The sequence below is a fragment of the Schistocerca serialis genome, chromosome 1, assembly GCF_023864345.2.
Source record: "Schistocerca serialis cubense isolate TAMUIC-IGC-003099 chromosome 1, iqSchSeri2.2, whole genome shotgun sequence".
NCBI classification, from domain to species: domain Eukaryota; kingdom Metazoa; phylum Arthropoda; class Insecta; order Orthoptera; family Acrididae; genus Schistocerca; species Schistocerca serialis.
This window is the reverse complement of record NC_064638.1, coordinates 523,824,106-523,842,378: the sequence shown is the minus strand read 5'-3', so window position 1 is coordinate 523,842,378 and position 18,273 is coordinate 523,824,106. Positions and strand designations below refer to the sequence as shown.

The following is an 18,273-nucleotide window of genomic DNA, read 5'->3' as shown; positions in this document are numbered from 1 at the left end:
ATTATAATAATAAAATACTATTGCACTGGTAATCTATCCAATTTGAAACAAACAACTGATCCTCCCTTAACATAAATTCTATCACTCACCTTCTTCAATGCTTCTTGCACCTTCTTTTCGACAGCTTTAAATTCACGGTTGACATTTTCAATACGCTTATCTATTATTTCCAATTCTGCTTTACAATTTTTAAGTTTTTGCTGACGTTCCTCTACAGAAATCTCTTGTAAAGCCTGTATAAGAACAGAATAAATCAAAAGAAACTATTGCCTGGTTAATCAGCCACAGAATGCTTATAACTGGATACTAAAGAGCATGCGAAAGAGTAATAGGACTTTACACTAATACTCTAAGGGCAATGAAAAATGAAACATATCGTGTTATTTGAAATCATTTTTTCTCAAAGAAAATATTGTATCTGTAAATGATATTCTACCAAGGACTTCACAGTGGTTTGCGGAGTATGGATGTAGATGTAGAAGTTTAACATGGAAAACTTGGTCCCATTACATATTCTGACACAAATAATATATCCATTGCCTTATAAAAAAAGTGAAGCACTTACAGGACATCGTCAGATGTCAGTGTACTTCCTGCATCGTGGTGTGGGAAGCCATCAGGTATGATTTATGTCACAGGGAATTCTGATGGCACAAAGATATGTCGTGGAAATCCAGTGTCCTCTGGTCACTTCTTGTGTAACAGTATTGTTCCTGATAGAACTTGTGAGGGACCAGTTCAGATGTGAACTTCATCTCAGTGCCAGTATACAAGATATCAAGGGCCATTAAAACAGTTGTGGACCAGCTTGCCTCAGGAGAGTAAACAATAACTTTATGACACACTTCCCAAAGGAATCGATGCATGCATTTGGGCCAGATGGGGTGCCGCATCATTCCGATAAGTGGGTTCATGCTGCCAAGTTCTTTGTAAATTTGAATCAACATTGTAATTGCTGAAATTACATCACATATCCTCTCAAACTGTGAAGCTTCATTTAATTTCTTCCTTCCCTAAAACCTGCTACACTTTTTTGTCAGACTGTGTATATTATTTGGTAAGACTTTTATCCTTATAATATGCAAGTGCAGAATTTGATATTCATTTCATAATAAATTAATTGCACATACTTGTACAAGTTCATCATGACGACGGTTGAGATTATTAGTTAACAAATTTTCCAGTTTATTCTTTTCTGCTTCAAGTCTCATACGAGTACTAAATGCTTCCTTGTTTTCTTGTGTGAGGCGACGAATGTCATCATTCAGTTGGTCAACTTCCAACTGGTCTTGTACAGACAACTGAGACATCAATTCCTGAGAACAGAAAATATTTAGGATCAGTCTTCATGGCTTATCAAAGTATGTATGCATTAAAAAAGAGAAAATTTTATGTGGAAGTAAAAATGCCCTTACTTACTGTAAAGGCAAATATTTTAGAACAGCTAAAAACTATTATGTTATTAATCAAGTGAAAATAACTGATCATACAAAGCAAACATTTACTTTGAATTTGATTACTGAATTACACATGTCTTATATTCACTGGTGAAAGATGTCTTTACAACAGGTTGGTTCTTCTCAATATGGGATCCGAGTGAACTAGTTCTCCTTTGAAATGTTTCCCAATCCATCCTTCTTACCTCACTGAGGGAGAAACGAACATTCCGAACACTAGGATCAATTTGTTTTTCCTACTTTTAAATGGGCTATGGGTAGTACTGGGAATTTCATCTTTTGAAGAAAAGTACTGGCCAGCTATTCTTTCTTCTTGTAATTTTATATTATATTTCAGTCAATAAGTCACCACACCACACTTGTCACGTGTTCTGTAAAAGGCATATGTTGTAAGTGAACTGAAAGTATATCACATTTGATATGATGGCCACTGCTCTGAACGAGTTGGACACCACATTTCAAGTCCCTAATTCGGATGTGGGCCAGGACCACTTCATCCAACTGAAGTGGCCAACAAAAGGAATACCACAATCGAGTAGTTGGCTTCACCAAATGGAGTTTACTGTTCGTCACTGCAGTCACTCCTCTTCCCGTAAACACATAGAGCTCTGATTCATCAACGAAATGACAGCCTGCAGGAGAATAGCACATTGTGTCACAGCATGTTTCCTTCAGGCCTACTTGAGAATGTGGTCTGCTTGTTCACTTCATTGAATTCCCACATGCCCTGGTACCCAGCTGAACTATATCTCCTTCCCCCACTGTTGAACGAAGTACAGTTGATTATGTGTGAGCTGGACTATTCCCTCTCCAATGGTTGATTATGGAAAGGCCTTTCCGTTGATGGCTGAGCAACAACAGTACAGTGTGCAGTTGCGTATAGGATGGACAGTGTTTTATATGCTTGCTGCACCATGAAGAGGAACTGAGTCGCAGAAAGGCACAATGAAAATACTGTTAAACATTTAAGCTTTCGAACAAAAAAGTCCCTCTTCGGAAATAGAAAAAACTGACACATCAACTCAAGCACAACGAACAGAAATATGGCCACAGTGGACTGACTGCGACCGCATCACACTTGAATAACAATCTGAGGTGGGTAGTGGGGAGAGGGAAGTACTGCATGATAGGGTTGGGTGAAGATGATGTGCTTCCTGTGAGGATGTGCAGAGATGTGGTGGGGACAGAATAGGGCTGCTATGTGCAGAGTTGGGAGGCTGTACTTGGGGCAGGGGGAGCAGAGAACAGGAAAAGACTGAACGTTCTTTGGTGCAATAGAAGGCGTGTGTAGCGCTGGAATCACAGGAGGGAACGGTACAGGGGACTCATGGGTTACAGAAACAAAGGACTTGTTGATGGGAGAGTTCCCACCTGTGCTTTCCAGAAGAGCTGATGTTATGATCCAGATGGCACAGGCTGTGAATTGGTCACTGAATTGTGCAGGTGGGAACTCTCCCAACAACAAATCATTTCTTTCAATAACGCCACAGTCATTTACCCACCTATCCCATTCCCTGCTCTGATTCCAGCAGTACAGTATACCTTCAATCATGCCAAAGCATTTACAGCCTTCTTCTCTTCTCTACTCCTCCTGCCCCCGTACAGCCTCCCAGCTCTGCACCTAGCAGTCCTATCCTGTCCTCACTACATTCGCACATGCCCTCACAGGCAGCACAGCAGTTTCTCCCCTCCCCACCCAATGCCACAACCACCATCCACTCCATATTCAGAGGCAGTTGAGTTCACAGTTGTACCACAGTGGCCTGAGACAGTTGCCAAGAGTGTGGTGTGTGTGTGTGTGTGTGTGTGTGTGTGTGTGTGTGTGTGTGTGTGTGCGCGCACGCGCGCGCGCATGCTTTCTATTTCCACAGAAGGATTTTCTTTTTGGAAACCTTATTTGTTTATCAGTCTTTTCACTGGGCCTGTCTTGAGATTTCACACTTCCTCTATGTGGTGAGTAGCAATCCATCCTTTTCATTCTGTTGATGTTATTCTATCCTGGACTTTCTATATAATGTCTGTCACAAATATATGATAAAGAAAATTAAAAAATAAACAATATTTAAAACAGGAGAGTATACACACAAAGATACTAGGATAAGTTCCTCGCGAAATCAATACCTGATGGAGTTCTGCTTCCAAACCCTCCTTCGTTGTTCTCATGGCTTCCAAGCTAGAGGCATATTGGTCAAGGGATCTAACCTTAGGGCCATGATACCTTTCAATTCCAGCAACTTCTTCTTTCATCAACCGAATATCTGCTTTAACTTTGTCAAATATGTCTCTGTAAAAAAAATGAAAAAAGTATGCTCATAACAACACTGTATTTAAAAATTTTAATGGCTATTTAAGAAGCTGTAGCCTCCAATGATACTGCAGTTCTATCTGTATTTTTTCTCTTACTTTATGTTCTTTAAGAATATAATATATTAAGCTGTTATGAACCACGAACTGCAGCAGTAGGAAGCCTTGCATGCCTTAATGATACAGAGAGCTGTACCATAGCTCCAATCACAATGGAGGTGTGTCTGTGGAAAGACAAGACTATCATATGGCTCCTCGAGAGGAGCAGAAGTGTTTTCAATAGTTTCAGGGCAACATTCTAGATGAGTGACTGATTTGGCCTTGTAACATTATGCAACATGGCCTTGCTTTATTGATATTGTGGAGAACCAAACTGACAGGGAAACAACAGCTAATATGTTTCATGAAACTATTTCTGAATGTATAGTTTAATGACAATGGCATCCTTTTGGGTAATGTAGTCTCCCACTTGAATCTTCTAGCAGGGAGCACTAGCTGCGCGGGGTAGCCACACAGTCTGCGGTACCTTGCCATGGTTCACGCGGTTCCACCCATCGGAGGTTTGAGTCTTCCCTCAGGCATGGGTGTGTATATTGTCCTTAGTGTAAGTTAGATTAAGTAGTGTGTAAGCCTAGGGACCGATGGCCTCAGCAGTTTGGTTCCATAGGAACTTACCACCAGGGAGCACTCAGCATTATGATGCCATCAGAAAAAACAAATCTAGCAGTTCTCAGACTGGAGTATGAAACATTGGATCCTTTAATTAATGGCAGGAAGAAAAGCATTTCTGGTCAGGTGAGTATATGGTTATCAGCACAATATCAAATACATGTAGTGCAGATGTAGGTTTCATAATAAATAATAAAATTGGAATGCAGGTGGCTATGACCAACAGCACAATGAACATATGACTGTAGCCAAGACAGACACAACATCCAACTCAATAGTACAAGAGCATGTGCTTAATAGCTCTTCTGACGATGAAAAGAGTGGGCAAAATATATGATGAGGTGAAATAAATAAACTCGGTTTGTTAGGAGATGAAAAAATTTAATTGTGATGGGGGACTGAAATTTGCTAGTAAGAAAAGGAAGAGAAGAAAAAATAACAGTGGAACTCAGGCCAGGAAAGGAATGAAAGTGGAAGATACCCCAGAATTTGCACAGGCACAACTGAATCTGAAAACACTGAGTTTAAGAATCCCAAAAGAAGGTTGTATACAAGGAATAGACTTAGAAATGCTGCAAGGTTTGAGGCTGCAGATTAAAATAGACAAAAATGAAGAAAGATAGAAAATTAAGGTCTTAGGACCTGAAAAAGTTGTTGACAGTTTAAATAGGAGCATTAGGCAATGACTGACTGAGATAGGGGAAAAGAATACAACAGAAGGGCATAGATAGCTTTGATAGACAAAACTGTGCAAGTAGCAGGGGAACTGCTAGGTAAAAAGACAAGGTACGGTGAAATCCTTGCGCAATATGAGGTATCGAATTTCACTGATGAAATGAGAAAATACAAAAATACAGCAAATGAAGCAGGCCAAATGGAATTGAGAATATGAAAAGTTTCACTGACAGAACAAGGAACAGCTAGAGTACAAAAGCAAAGAATGCATGATAATAGGAGGGATAGATGCTGGTTATAGAAAGAAAGAAGCAGCTGAATGAATACTTAGTGCTCAGATGGAAAGCCAGTGCTAAGCCTAAAAGGGCAGGCTAAAAGGTGAAAAGCATATATAGATGGTTTGCACAAAGGAAAGAATGAAAATATTTTTGAAAGGGAAGAGGAAGTAGATGTGATTGATGATGATGATGATGATGATGTGATGTGGGCACATGAGAGCGAGGTCTTTGGTGCCTGTATGAAAATGTTATGAAACAAGTGTCGATGGATGAAACAAACATTACAGAATTATAAAACGTCAGGTACAATTAAAAATAATAAAGCACGGCAAAAAGATTGTCAGGAGCTTTCAGCCAACAACAAGGCCTTCATCGAAAATGGACAAAACACACACACACACACACACACACACACACACACACACACACACACACACACACGTGCTGCCTTGATGCTTGTCATATGCAGCATCGCGTACCATATTGCACCATCCCGGTAGGAACACAGGTGTCACATTGATAAGCATCGCGTCATACATCCTTTACTGCAACAACTTGCACCACTTATTGTATTATCTCAGTGTCAACCAAGTATAATTTAATTTAAAAGTGTATTCAATAGAGAAACACAATAAGGAAGAAATTGTGATGTAGGGAGTGCACATTGGAAGGTGGGAACAAACCAGTACAATCTTCTTCAGATTATTCTTGAGGTACTGTATTGTATTTGGAGTATATTAATAGCAATTTTAACCAGAATGTTTATTCAGTAACTCTTTTGTATCGTCTAATAACCTATTCAATGCGTGATACTCATATCTATGTTGACATAAAAAAAGATTGTTATTTTCTCAACCATGTGGCAAAAAATACAGAATCATTTTAAAGTACTTTTGTAAACAAAAAACTAACTTGGCTTTACTATTCTTCGTTTCAGTCTTCTGCATATCTGATACGATTCGATTTATTTTATCTTCTATTTCACGCAGTTCTGCTCGAAGCTTTCCTAGCTCCGCCTCTGCATCACGAATCTGTACACTCAGTTCACTTCGCGTCTTCTGAATCTCTAAACGAGAACGAGAAGTATTGAAGTAACCTCCAGTCAGTGACCCTTTGGATGACACCTGGAGAGAACAAACAAAAATACAACACAATCTCAATACGGGAGACAACGCTATATACCGATAAAAAGTGATGCTACATCTTTAACACAAAACACCAGAAAAAGGTAGTTTAAATGGCTACTTACCTGATCACCTTCCAATGTGACACAGTCAAGTTGACTCGTCCTTGCTAAGTTTGTGGCAACCTCAAGGTTTCTGCAAATCAGTGTCTTCCCAAATATATATTTTAATGCCTTGTCATATCTATTTTCATAGTTCAATTTTGTAACCATTGCAATTGCATCCTACATAACAAAAACAAAGTAAAGTAGTTATAACACACTTGAAACTTCAGATACAACAATAATTTCCACTTTCTGTGCAAAAAAATAGAAAAGGTGCAAGAAGCACATAAACTGAAGTACATACAGATGTAGAAAATGGCCAATCACTAAAATATGTTAAATTTAAATATTTAATTTTCTTGGACAAAATTTTATTAAAACTGAGTAAATTTCAACTTAAAAGAGACCACACTTTAGTGTATATCAAAAAGTATATACATTCAAAAACATTAGATAAAGTATTAAAATTTAACACAGGCAAGTTGACAGTAAACAAAATAAAAACAGTGTACTAACATTTGTTTCTGGGTACTCTTGATCCCGTACATGCAACCTATTCAGGGGCATAAAGGTAACTTCTCCTGGAAGTTTCTGACGATTCATTTCTTTCAATATTTGAGTTCCAACTTTGTCAGACTCAACTATATGATGGAATAACCTGCCAACAACATGAAAACAAGTAAGAGTTTCTTTGAAATAAAGAAAATAACAGCTACATTACTAGGCATTCAACATACTCATAGATTAAAGTTAGTAAACTGGAGAGAGATGACTTTAACATTACATATAATTATATTACATCTCTGTCTGACTCCAATAACAAACTGACTGAACTGTGATAGATACGGGGTGCACAAAACCTTCAGTAGATCATTGATGACACAGTCACAACTGTCCCACACTACGTCCCTCACCACTGGTGAGTTACGTAGCAAGACCCTGTGGTTGACAGCATGACTTAAACAAGTGGTGACATACAAGCAGACCTCACTCATGTGTGTGCCAATATTTATAGCAATTTTGTATAGTTTAACTGATTGTCTAAAACCTCTTTCTTTTGAGTTGAATGTGGGTGGGAGCAGCAATTTCCTAAGCAAACAAAAGGTAGATGCATTATGTGCTATATGTTTCTTGACTCATGAGACCTGTACCCATTGGGTTTAATTTATGAAATAGTTTAGGGTTGCCCATCAACAACGGTGATGAAGATTTCTGAATCACTGACGTTCATGCTTAAGTTCAAATAAACACTTCCACTTTCACCATTTCCATTATTCAATGAACCAGCAGAGGAGTTGCACACCCATTCGAAGCACACTTGATACTTTTTTGGTACCATTTGCTGAATTGCAGTAGTCAGTTCCTTAGAGAATATAGATATATTGTGCTTGTTGAATGAACTAAACACTTTTTGAGAAGCTGTTTTACTCTTCTTTTCACCCTGGAAATTCAGCAGCAACAAAAGAAAAGACAGGAGCCATAAAGAAGGATCACACATCTTCATCATGCACAGAAAAACTGCAAAGAGTTAGTCTAGGAATGCTACCAGCGGCATCATCCAACATCATCAAAAAAGCAACTCAGCCAAGTTCTTTATCAAAAGATGATTCAGATAAAGCAGTAAGAAAAATGCAACTGCACTCTGGATCATCATCATCGGAAGATGTCACTAAAAATTCCACAAGAAAGTGCAAGCCTCTACCCTACAGTCAGGATTTTCCGTGAGCATGGACAATAGCTAGCAGCCCACTAAGAAGTCAGTAGGTTCAGAGAGTATATTTCGTACCTCTAAACTGGAAGAGAACTTTGCAACTCTCCCTAAAAAATAACTTCATCTGAAGTCTAAAGCACAAAGTAAAGCCATCTGCCACAATGGTAAATAGATAGTAAAACCTCTTTACCTATTACACCATAATGTCTAGTCAGTGTTAAAAAAAAAATCATTAGAAATAGAAATAGTCATGAAAACTAATTTAAAATTAGATGTCAGATATTCTCTGTCCTATTGAACACTGGCTAAAATAAGCAAAAGTTTTACAAATAATTGATAGGAGAACATATCATAGATAGTTATTCCCATTGAAAATAGAGGAGGCAGTACAGCTATCTATGTTAAAATGAATGTAAGTCTTGCTGTGACCGCAGGAGAGACCGTTTGGTTGTCTGTGTGGTTGTGTATGTATACTACTGCTAGAAACAGAGCTTGTGCTCGAAAGCTACTATAAATGCTGATCTCCTCACACATCAACCCGCTATAGGTGAATGGTTGTCTTTCTCGTATTTTACGTTTTAAAAAGCACGTGAATGCCTCACAAAGTACAATAGTATACTAATAGAAAAATTCACATTTTCTTTGTCTTAACCAATTTCAAGACACTGATATTTAACGTGTGTACCCGCCAGGTTAGCCGAGAGCGCTGATGAGCTGCTTCCTGGACTCGGATAGGCGCGCTGGTCCTGGATCGAATCCACCCGACGGATTAACGATGAGGGCTGGTGTGCTGGCCAGCCTGGATGTGGTTTTTAGGCGGTTTTCCACATCCCAGTAGGTGAACACTGGACTGGTCCCCACGTCCCGTCTCAGTTAGACGACTCACAGACATCTGAACACGGTCGCACTATTCCATGGATTACAGTAGACGCAGACAGCTGGGGTATACTAATTCCGTCCTGGGGGGCAGGGGAGGGGGGGTTTGGGGTGGTAGCAGGAAGGGCATCCACCCACCCCTTAACATTAACCTCACCAAATCCGATTCTAACAATGCCAACCTTGCGAAACACAGGATAAAGATGCAAGCAAAAGAAAGAATATTTCACGTGTACAGATTTCTTATTGGGAATCTCCAGACTTTCAATCATGCCTTCGAAATACTGCTAAGTAAACTTCATGCACACAACAAAACATCACTAATATTTAGAGATTGTAATACTGATTTTCTTAAATGTCAGAAAAGCAAAGAGTAGTTGTTAAACAGAACAATTCATTCAACTTGACTGCAAGTGTTAAAACTCCAATTTGGATCACTGAAAATTCAAAGATGGCTCTCGATACGATTTTTTATAAATACTGATAAACTATACTAATTAGTCAGAATCATTAACACAAGTCATAGTGGTTTTAAAGGGCAGACGATAACAGTGAATCTGAACTACAAAAAACAATGCTCTATAAAAACTCCAATCCAAACGCAATAAATGACAAAACTTTATTGCTTTTTAATTAACTTTTAAGTGCTGACAACTTGACAGGGGTATATGATGAAAATTATGTTAACATTATGTTTAATTCCTTTCAAAAAACATTTGTTCACAACTCCAATATTAGATTTTTATGAAAGCCAGGGAGAATTGAAACCAAATGCACTAATTCTTGGGTGACAAATGGGACAAAAATTTCCAGAAAAAAAAACAACACCTGCTATCCAAAGAACTACAATGTAATGATACATTAGATTCCTTGAATGAGATGTGGTTGTTGTGGTTTTCAGTCCAGAGATTGGTTTGATGCAGCTCTCCATGCTACTCTATCCTGTGCAAGCTTCTTCATCTCCCAGTACCTACTGCAACATACATCCTTCTGAATCTGTTTAGTGTATTCCTCTCTTGGTCTCCCTCTACGAGTTTTATCCTCCACCCTGCCCTCCAATACTAAATTGGTGATCCCTTGATGCCTCGGAATCTGTCCTACCAAGTGATCCCTTCTTCTAGTCAAGTTGTGCCACAAATTTCTCTTCTTCCCAATTCTATTCAATACCTCCTCATTAGTTATGTAATCTACCCATCTAATCTTCAGCATTCTTCTGTAGCACCACATTTCGAAAGTTTCTCTTCTCTTCTTGCCTAAACTATTTATCGTCCACGTTTCACTCCCATACATGGCTACACTCCATACAAATACTTTCAGAAACGACTGCCTGACACTTAAATCTATACTCAATGTTAACAAATTTCTCTTTTTCACAAACGCTTTCCCTGCCATTGCCAGTCTACATTTTTATCCTCTCTATTTCGACCATCATCAGTTATTTTGCTCCCCAAATAGCAAAAATCATTTACTACTTTAAGTGTCTCATTTCCTAATCTAATTCTCTCAGCATCACCCGATTTAATTCGACTACAATCCATTATCCTCGTTTTGCTTTTGTTGATGTTCATCTTATATCCTCCTTTCAACACACTGTCCATTCCGTTCAACTGCTCTTCCAGGTCCTTTGCTGTCTCTGACAGAATTACACTGTCATCGGCAAACCTCAAAGTTTTTATTTCTTCTTCATGGATTTTAATTCCTACTCCAAATTTTTCTTTTGTTTCCTTTACTGCTTGCTCAATATATAGATTGAATAACATCGGCTACAGCCCTGTCTCACTCTCTTCCCAACCACTGCTTTCCTCTCATGCCCCTCGACTCTTATAACTGCCATCTGGTTTCTGTAACAATTGTAAATTGACTTCGCCAGAAGATGATGGGTACAAAACTTATTGAAATGTTCTGACAAGATGATGCCACCACTCGGCTGATAACCTGAGAAGAATTCTTCAGCGGAATACGCTCAGAAAGACTGAAATCGCATATAAATTGTAAATAGCCTTTTGCTCCCTGTATTTTACCTCTGCCACCTGAATCTGAAAGAGAGTATTCCAGTCAACATTGTCGAAAGCTTTCTCTAAGTCTACAAATGCTAGAAACGTAGGTTCGCCTTTCCTTAATCTATTTTCTAAGTCACAGGGTTAGTACTGCCTCCTGTGTTCCAACATTTCTACGGAACCAAAACTGGTCTTCCCCGAGGTCGGCTTCTACCAGTTAGGTATCATGTCCTTAAATACATGTCAGAAAAAAGATGTTTGTGACAGAGAGGAGTGGATAAGTGGGGAGCATCCCACTGTTGGGAGGTGTTTTAAACTGCAGATGCTGATACCAGAGCTACCAATTAGGGACTGTATGGAAGTGGGTAGCAGCCAGACGACACTACCTGCTGAGGTGTAGATAGGAATTCTATGGAGTGGCCAGTGCAGAAGAAAAGGCTCCATGAAATCTAAGAACGTGAAATGTCAAAGATAATAAATGTATTTTAATTGTTAATTATCAAGTTCATATTAGATCTGTCATGTACATAGTACAGAGAGGCAGTATACAAGTTGGTAGCTGTCCTCATTTGTCATGTATTGAGTTGAGTTGTAATTTTAAGAATAATATAAGAAGGTAAATTGAATCTCAATTCTTATTTATGTGGTGGGGTGAAGGAGAACGAGAAGTTAATTTTCAACTCCTTTATCTGCAGCCTGTAAGGAGGCGAAGTATGAACCAAGTTGGGGGAAGAAGGCACAAGAATTCAGGACGCAGACTTGCTGGACCCTAAGTAATAATATTAAACATCAACCGAGCAATAAGTAAGCAACATTCATTGTATATAAAAGGAGTGTTCAGGTTAAGTGTCTGGTGCATGAGGTGAAGTATAACAAACCATCACATATGCCAAGCCAATCTGAAACACTTCAACATGAAATGTGTAAGTACTATTCTGTAGCCTAAAAAGGGTAATTCAACAAGCAAAGAAATAATATAATGATAATTTAATAAAAATAATACAACAATAAAATGAAAGCCATTTGGAAAGTTGTAAAAATGAAAGTAATAACAAGCAATATGTACAAACAAAAATTTAAAACTGGTTTTCAATTATTTTTTTACATCATCAGAGCCACAGAAAATGGTAAACTTTTTAATAATATTTTGGTATAGTGATGAACCTTGTAAACAAAATCTGCCATAGAACCAGTACTTCAAATCCAACATATGTAGAAGCCTTAAAAGCATCAATGTTTCTCCACAAAGCCTCAAGCACCAAAGTGAACACAGTCATAAAACACACTAAAAAATAAAAACTCAATTGGCAACAACAATATTAACTGTTTTGTATTAAATTTTTTCTGTCCACCATGCACCAGACCTCTATAGATTTACTTTAAATTAATTTGGTGAATGCACCGCACAATCACTAGGGAGCTGAAAAATTCAGTTTTGCAATAAATGTGAATACAGATGTGATTTCTCATCAAAATGTGAAATTACCTAACAGATGGTTTTTCACAGTGAATTATATCTGGATGAGCTATTTTATCAAACACAGTTTGAAATACCTGTGTTTTCTGCATATAAACATCGAAAATGTAACCAATTTTCGGGTGCTGGCATTGTACATCATCTGCAAAGTTCTATTTGGAATGATAATGTGCATAAGAATATGTCTGCAAAATAAAAAGTGCAGGAATGCAACAACATATCAATGCAATCATTTCTCTGGTGTCACACCTACTGTGGGTGGCAGAATGGTATGTATAAGATACAAACTGTGTAATGCACTGTAGTACTCAGCTGTGGGAGCTAGCATCTTAGGACAAAGCATTGCGTACATTTTTCTGTTAGCTAAAGATCAAAGGTTGATACAGATAGGAAACTTTTAATGTAGCAGTTTTAGGTGGTGGGTGATCTGAACTGAAGTTGCATCAAATACTGCTAGAGGTCAGGCATGAATTACCTTGTATACAACTCTCTGCCAACCTCAGCAAGCAACTGCTTGGTAGCAATTCCCTTCCTTATTGTTTTCTTTTCTTATTTTGAAAAGAGTGAAAAGACTAATCCTGGCCCATCATGGACTTCAATTATGAGTCTCACAACACCAGAAGGGATTGGCCCTGCCTGTGGCAATGTGTCAGTTCTGCTTTCGAAGAAGAGGAGAAAACACGTGTAGGCTGCTGCCCTGCCAGAAGGAAGCAAGTTTTGTTCCTTACACTGCTCCCCTCTCTCCTCCGGTGGTCGAAATTCTACTTTGTTTACACTCACGGCAAAGTGGCCACAATCTACACTATAGTTACAGAAAACAAAACCTGTCAGTGTATTTTGACTGTGCCGATATTCTTCCCATAACATGCAAGTAGAGTTATTTTCGGACCTATTTTTACACTAACTGCCTTGTTGGTTCTATCTGTAGTGCTGTCAAGTATGGATAGCACGGCCATGGATGCCCATGAAATGTCAAAATTAACATTCTACAGATTTTGTAATTATCGAATTAGGAAGGAAACTATAAATAATGTTGAGAAACACCTTAGCTCAGAGATGCACTCAGTTCACTGGCAAGGAAAATGCTGGTGCTCCTCAACAGAACAACCCAGAGAAGAAAGCGAAGGCCATTTCACAGAAAAATTGCTGAAGTTTTTGCAAAACCACATGTTCCAGTAAAAACATTCCCCAACCACCACTTACTTTTAAACAGTCAATTTCAGGCTTTGCCGTCGTGCATAGAGCATGATAACCATTTAAATCTGTGTGTCTATCACTTACAAACAATAAAAAAATGTGCAAATTCACAAGATATAGATGGATGCTACATTTTCTGGTCCCTAACAATCACCGACTCTTATAATTAATGCATCCTTCTGTAATGGGAGTCTTTCCTGACCTAAAAGTTGCTAACATTACTCCACTCCACAAAGAAGGAGTAGAAAATGACATGGCTAATTAATTTATAGGCCAGTAGCCCAACTCAGCACTTTTCAAAAATACTTGAGAAATTGTTTTACATTGGATTGGTATGTTTTATTAGCAGATATTCTTTAATATCAAAGCATGTGCATGGATTTAGAAAAGCAAAAATAACAATTACACTAATAAATGAATATCTAACCAAATCTTAAATCATTAGATAATGAGGAAATCGCTGCTGGAAATTTCCGGATCTCTCAAAGGTTTTGAAGTTATTGATCACACATTACCCTAAGAAAGATTGCTGATAACAGTATGAATGGTAATGCAAACCTATGGTTAGAATCATATCTGTCAAACTGAGCACAAAAAAATTGAAAAAATTACTAACATTCACTAGTGTACTAAGTATTTCTTTAAGACAATGCCAATTAGATACTATACATGTAAGACCAATCCTGAGTTCTGTATTGTTTTGGCTATATGGCGATGACAGAAAGACAAAGCTTACTTCAGGTTATACTACACTATCTGCTGATGTTGCAGGTATTCTGGTAACAGGCACTGACAAAGTTGGCTATGGTCAAAAGGTTAAGCCATTTATGTCACCACTGAGTGAATAGTTCAATGAAAACAATCATGAGGTAAAAGTACAAAAAATAAGTCCATCAGTTAAAGCCTCTCATCTTCAAAACAAGAAATTCCCATAATATTTCTAAACAACTAAAAGCAATCTAAAGTACATATTGTTAAGTTTCTCAGTAAATGGCATGAAAAAAATCTTAAGTGAAATCCTCACGTAAATTCTACATGATAGACGCTGTGTCAACTACACATTAAGTTCTAAGGGTACTCAGCAAATTAGTCACCAACTTACTTTCACTCCATATTAAACATATAATCAACTTCTTGTGAAACTCACCCTGCACCAGAGCTATCTTCAGGATGCAAAAAAATGCAGTTCATATAATTTGCAATGTGAGACAAAACAAGATGTGCAGACTATTTCAGGAGACTTCCTATTATGACTCTACTGTCTGCACACATTTTAGACGTATAATTTGTCAATAGCTATGTATTGAACAAAGAATACATACATAGCTATGAAACTTGGCAGTCGGCTGACCTATATGTGACTGAGTATGGAACAACTTGTTATCACAGAAGTTTGTTATCGTTGGGATGCAATGTACAATAATTTTCCCAATGAAAGTTAAGGAACAGAAAAGCCAAGCACTTTCACTGGTATCTTCAGTTGTCACCTACATCACAGCCACCCATCATGCAGATAGATAGCTCCGTCACCTCCTCCTCAGGAAAGAGGCATGCTGCACCTACAGCCCAACCACCAAACACACAGTGATGTACTGCTGGTTGCTGCCTTTCAAGTATGCCAGGAATGCAAACATGGAGATCGCATCTCAACGAATGCCACAGTACCAGGTGGCAGTATGCTCACCATTTGCAGTGCTGCTATTGCCAGTACTATCTTGCCTCTGCTAGTCACATGTTACCACCACACTTTCCAGGTATTCTTCCAATGGACAGCTTTATAGGATTCCACCCAGCCCCTCACCATTCAGTCACCATCAGAAGTTCACTGTTATATGCACTCAACATTGACCACTACGCAGTCTCTCAATCAGAGCTCCATTCACCAAACAAGTAATACACTTCGGGACTTACACTGGCCAAGCTCATGGCCTACCAGCCAGAGCCTGTTGCCTCATGACCATGTTCAAATCGTTGATTCATGACAAGTGCATCACAGACTATGGTCACATACATACATTTCTTGACTACGTTCGTGATACCTTATTAATTTTTAAAAATTCAACTGTAGGAAAACTTTTAAACATTATTTTTTTTCAAGAAAAGTTATAAATATTAACTAACTTCATAACAATGTTTACTCATGCCTGAATAACTGTGTGCTGATTATGATTTCCCAATGTAGGTAACTGCATTTGTATATTTATTCCTGTTACTGCTTGCAGTATGCTTTCATAATGTTTCATTGTACTACATATTATTTCATCTAATGGTAAAAACAAACAACTAGTGAAAGTACAAGGGTTAAGTGAATTATTATCCACAATTTAGTTATATATTTGTTTATGATGGTAGTACTGTCATTTTATGTTGATGATGCATGCTTTGTTTATTTGTTGTTATATCTTTGCAATTTTCAAGCTGCTAGGTTAGTTCAGTTATCCCTGCCGTGCTGCTTATCATGGATGCTCCGCTGGCTATTTGCACCAAAGAAGAGCAACGTTCAATGATCAATTTTTGTGGTCAGAAGGCATATCAGGGGCCAAAATTCATCGAAGACTTTCGGTACAGTATGGGAACAGTGTTTTGCCACAACGGAGTGTCTACAAATGGATTGAAAAATTCCGAAATGGTCGCATAAGTGTTACGCATGATGAAGGAGCCGGACGACCATTTACTGCCACAAATGAAGAAATCATTGAGCGTTCACATGAAATGATTCTCTAAGACAACACAATTTACTACTGACGAAATGGCATATTGCCTGAAAATTAGTCATCGTTCTGCCTATGAAATCACCACAGCAGACTTGGGTTTCATAAAGTTTGTGCAAGATGAGTCCCAAAACAATTTGCACAGATGCATAAACAAACACAATTGGAAATCTGCAAAAAACATTTGGATCGCTATGGTAATGAAGGGGACAATTCCCTAGACAGGATCATTACTGGTGACGAAACATGGATCCATCATTACGAGCCAGAGAGTCAACAGCAGAGTATGGAATGGAAACATCGAAATTCGCCATGCCAGAAAAAGTTCAAGACCCAACTGTCTGCAGGAAAACTGATGCTTATGGTTTTTTGGGATGCACAAGGTCCAGTACTGGAACATTATGAGGAAAGGGGCACAACAATAAACAGCGTACCGTTACAGTGAGATGCTTAATGCCAGGCTAAAGCCTGCAATTCGAAGCAAATGCCGAGGATTGCTGTCAAAAGGTGTAGTGTTGTTGCACGACAATGCCCGTCCGTATACTGCTGCTCACACTGCTGAAACACACCAGGAACTCAAATTTTAAGTAATGGATCATCCTCCATATAGTCCCGATCTTGCCACTTCTGACTATCACTTGTTTGGTCCACTCAAAAAGGCATTAAGGGACTGTCGATTTGCCTCGGATGAAGCAGTGAAAGAAGCACGTGCATTCCTGGCTCACAGCTCAATTGAGAACCTTCTTTTGACTTTCTTGTAGCATACTAAATTACTTGTAAAAATGTATAACTGACTTGTCCGATATCATATGTACAAATTGCACAATATTGTGATTTCTTGGATCAATAAAATAAAATACGACACAATTTAATAACTGAACTGAAAGTTCACAATTTATGGGTCTGAAACATTTATTTACAAATCAATGCATTAAAAATATTAGAAGCTGCAACAGTAGCCAACCAAAATGTAGACCTTGCTACTCACCATATAGCGGAGATGCTGAGTCACAGATAGACACAACAAAAAGACTGTCACAAAATTAGCTTTCAGCCGACAAGGCCTTTGCCAAACATAGATGACAGACATGCACGCATGCACACACAATCACGCAAATGCAACACACACACACACACACACACACACACACACACACACACACACACACACACACACACGATCACAGAGTCTGGCAGCTGAAGCCACACTAGGAGCAGCAGCAGTGCCATGGTGAAAGAAGCAACTGGGTGGGATAAGCAGGTGACTGGGGCAGGGAGGGGGGGGGGGGGTGGTATAGCATGGTAGGGGTGGGGGACAGTGAAGTGCTGCTGGAGAGCATGCAGGGATGAAGGGGGAGAGAGTAGGGCAACTAGATGTAGTCGGGAGGTAGATGGAGGGCAGGGGAGAGGTGGAGGGGGTAGCGGAAAAGGAGAAAAGTAAAATGATGGGTGCTTTGTTGGAATAGAGAGATGTGTGGTGCTGGAATAGGAACAGGGAAGATCTAAATCCAAGACCTGTGCCATAAGTCCTCCTACCACTACCACTACCACCACCACCACCACCACCACCACCTACTCCAGTCCTGTCATAAACATCACCTATCCCATCGAAGGCAGGGCTATCTGTGAAACCAGTCATGTGCTCTACAAGCAAAGCTGCAACCACTGTGCTGCGTTCTACGTAGGCATGACA

General features: G+C 38.8%; 1 protein-coding gene across 1 annotated transcript in view; it reads right to left on the bottom strand.

Moving 5' to 3' along the window:
• LOC126474514 (structural maintenance of chromosomes protein 3) overlaps nucleotides 1–18,273 on the bottom strand; it is a 216,962-nt gene that overhangs the window by 49,772 nt on the left and 148,917 nt on the right. Inside the window, exons 15-20 of the mRNA XM_050101989.1 lie at nucleotides 7,128–7,269; nucleotides 6,633–6,791; nucleotides 6,296–6,507; nucleotides 3,579–3,741; nucleotides 1,131–1,316; nucleotides 90–233 (exon numbers count right to left, since the gene is read on the bottom strand). Coding sequence (XP_049957946.1) covers nucleotides 90–233; nucleotides 1,131–1,316; nucleotides 3,579–3,741; nucleotides 6,296–6,507; nucleotides 6,633–6,791; nucleotides 7,128–7,269 — 1,006 coding nt within the window. The remainder of the gene's footprint in view (nucleotides 1–89; nucleotides 234–1,130; nucleotides 1,317–3,578; nucleotides 3,742–6,295; nucleotides 6,508–6,632; nucleotides 6,792–7,127; nucleotides 7,270–18,273) is intronic.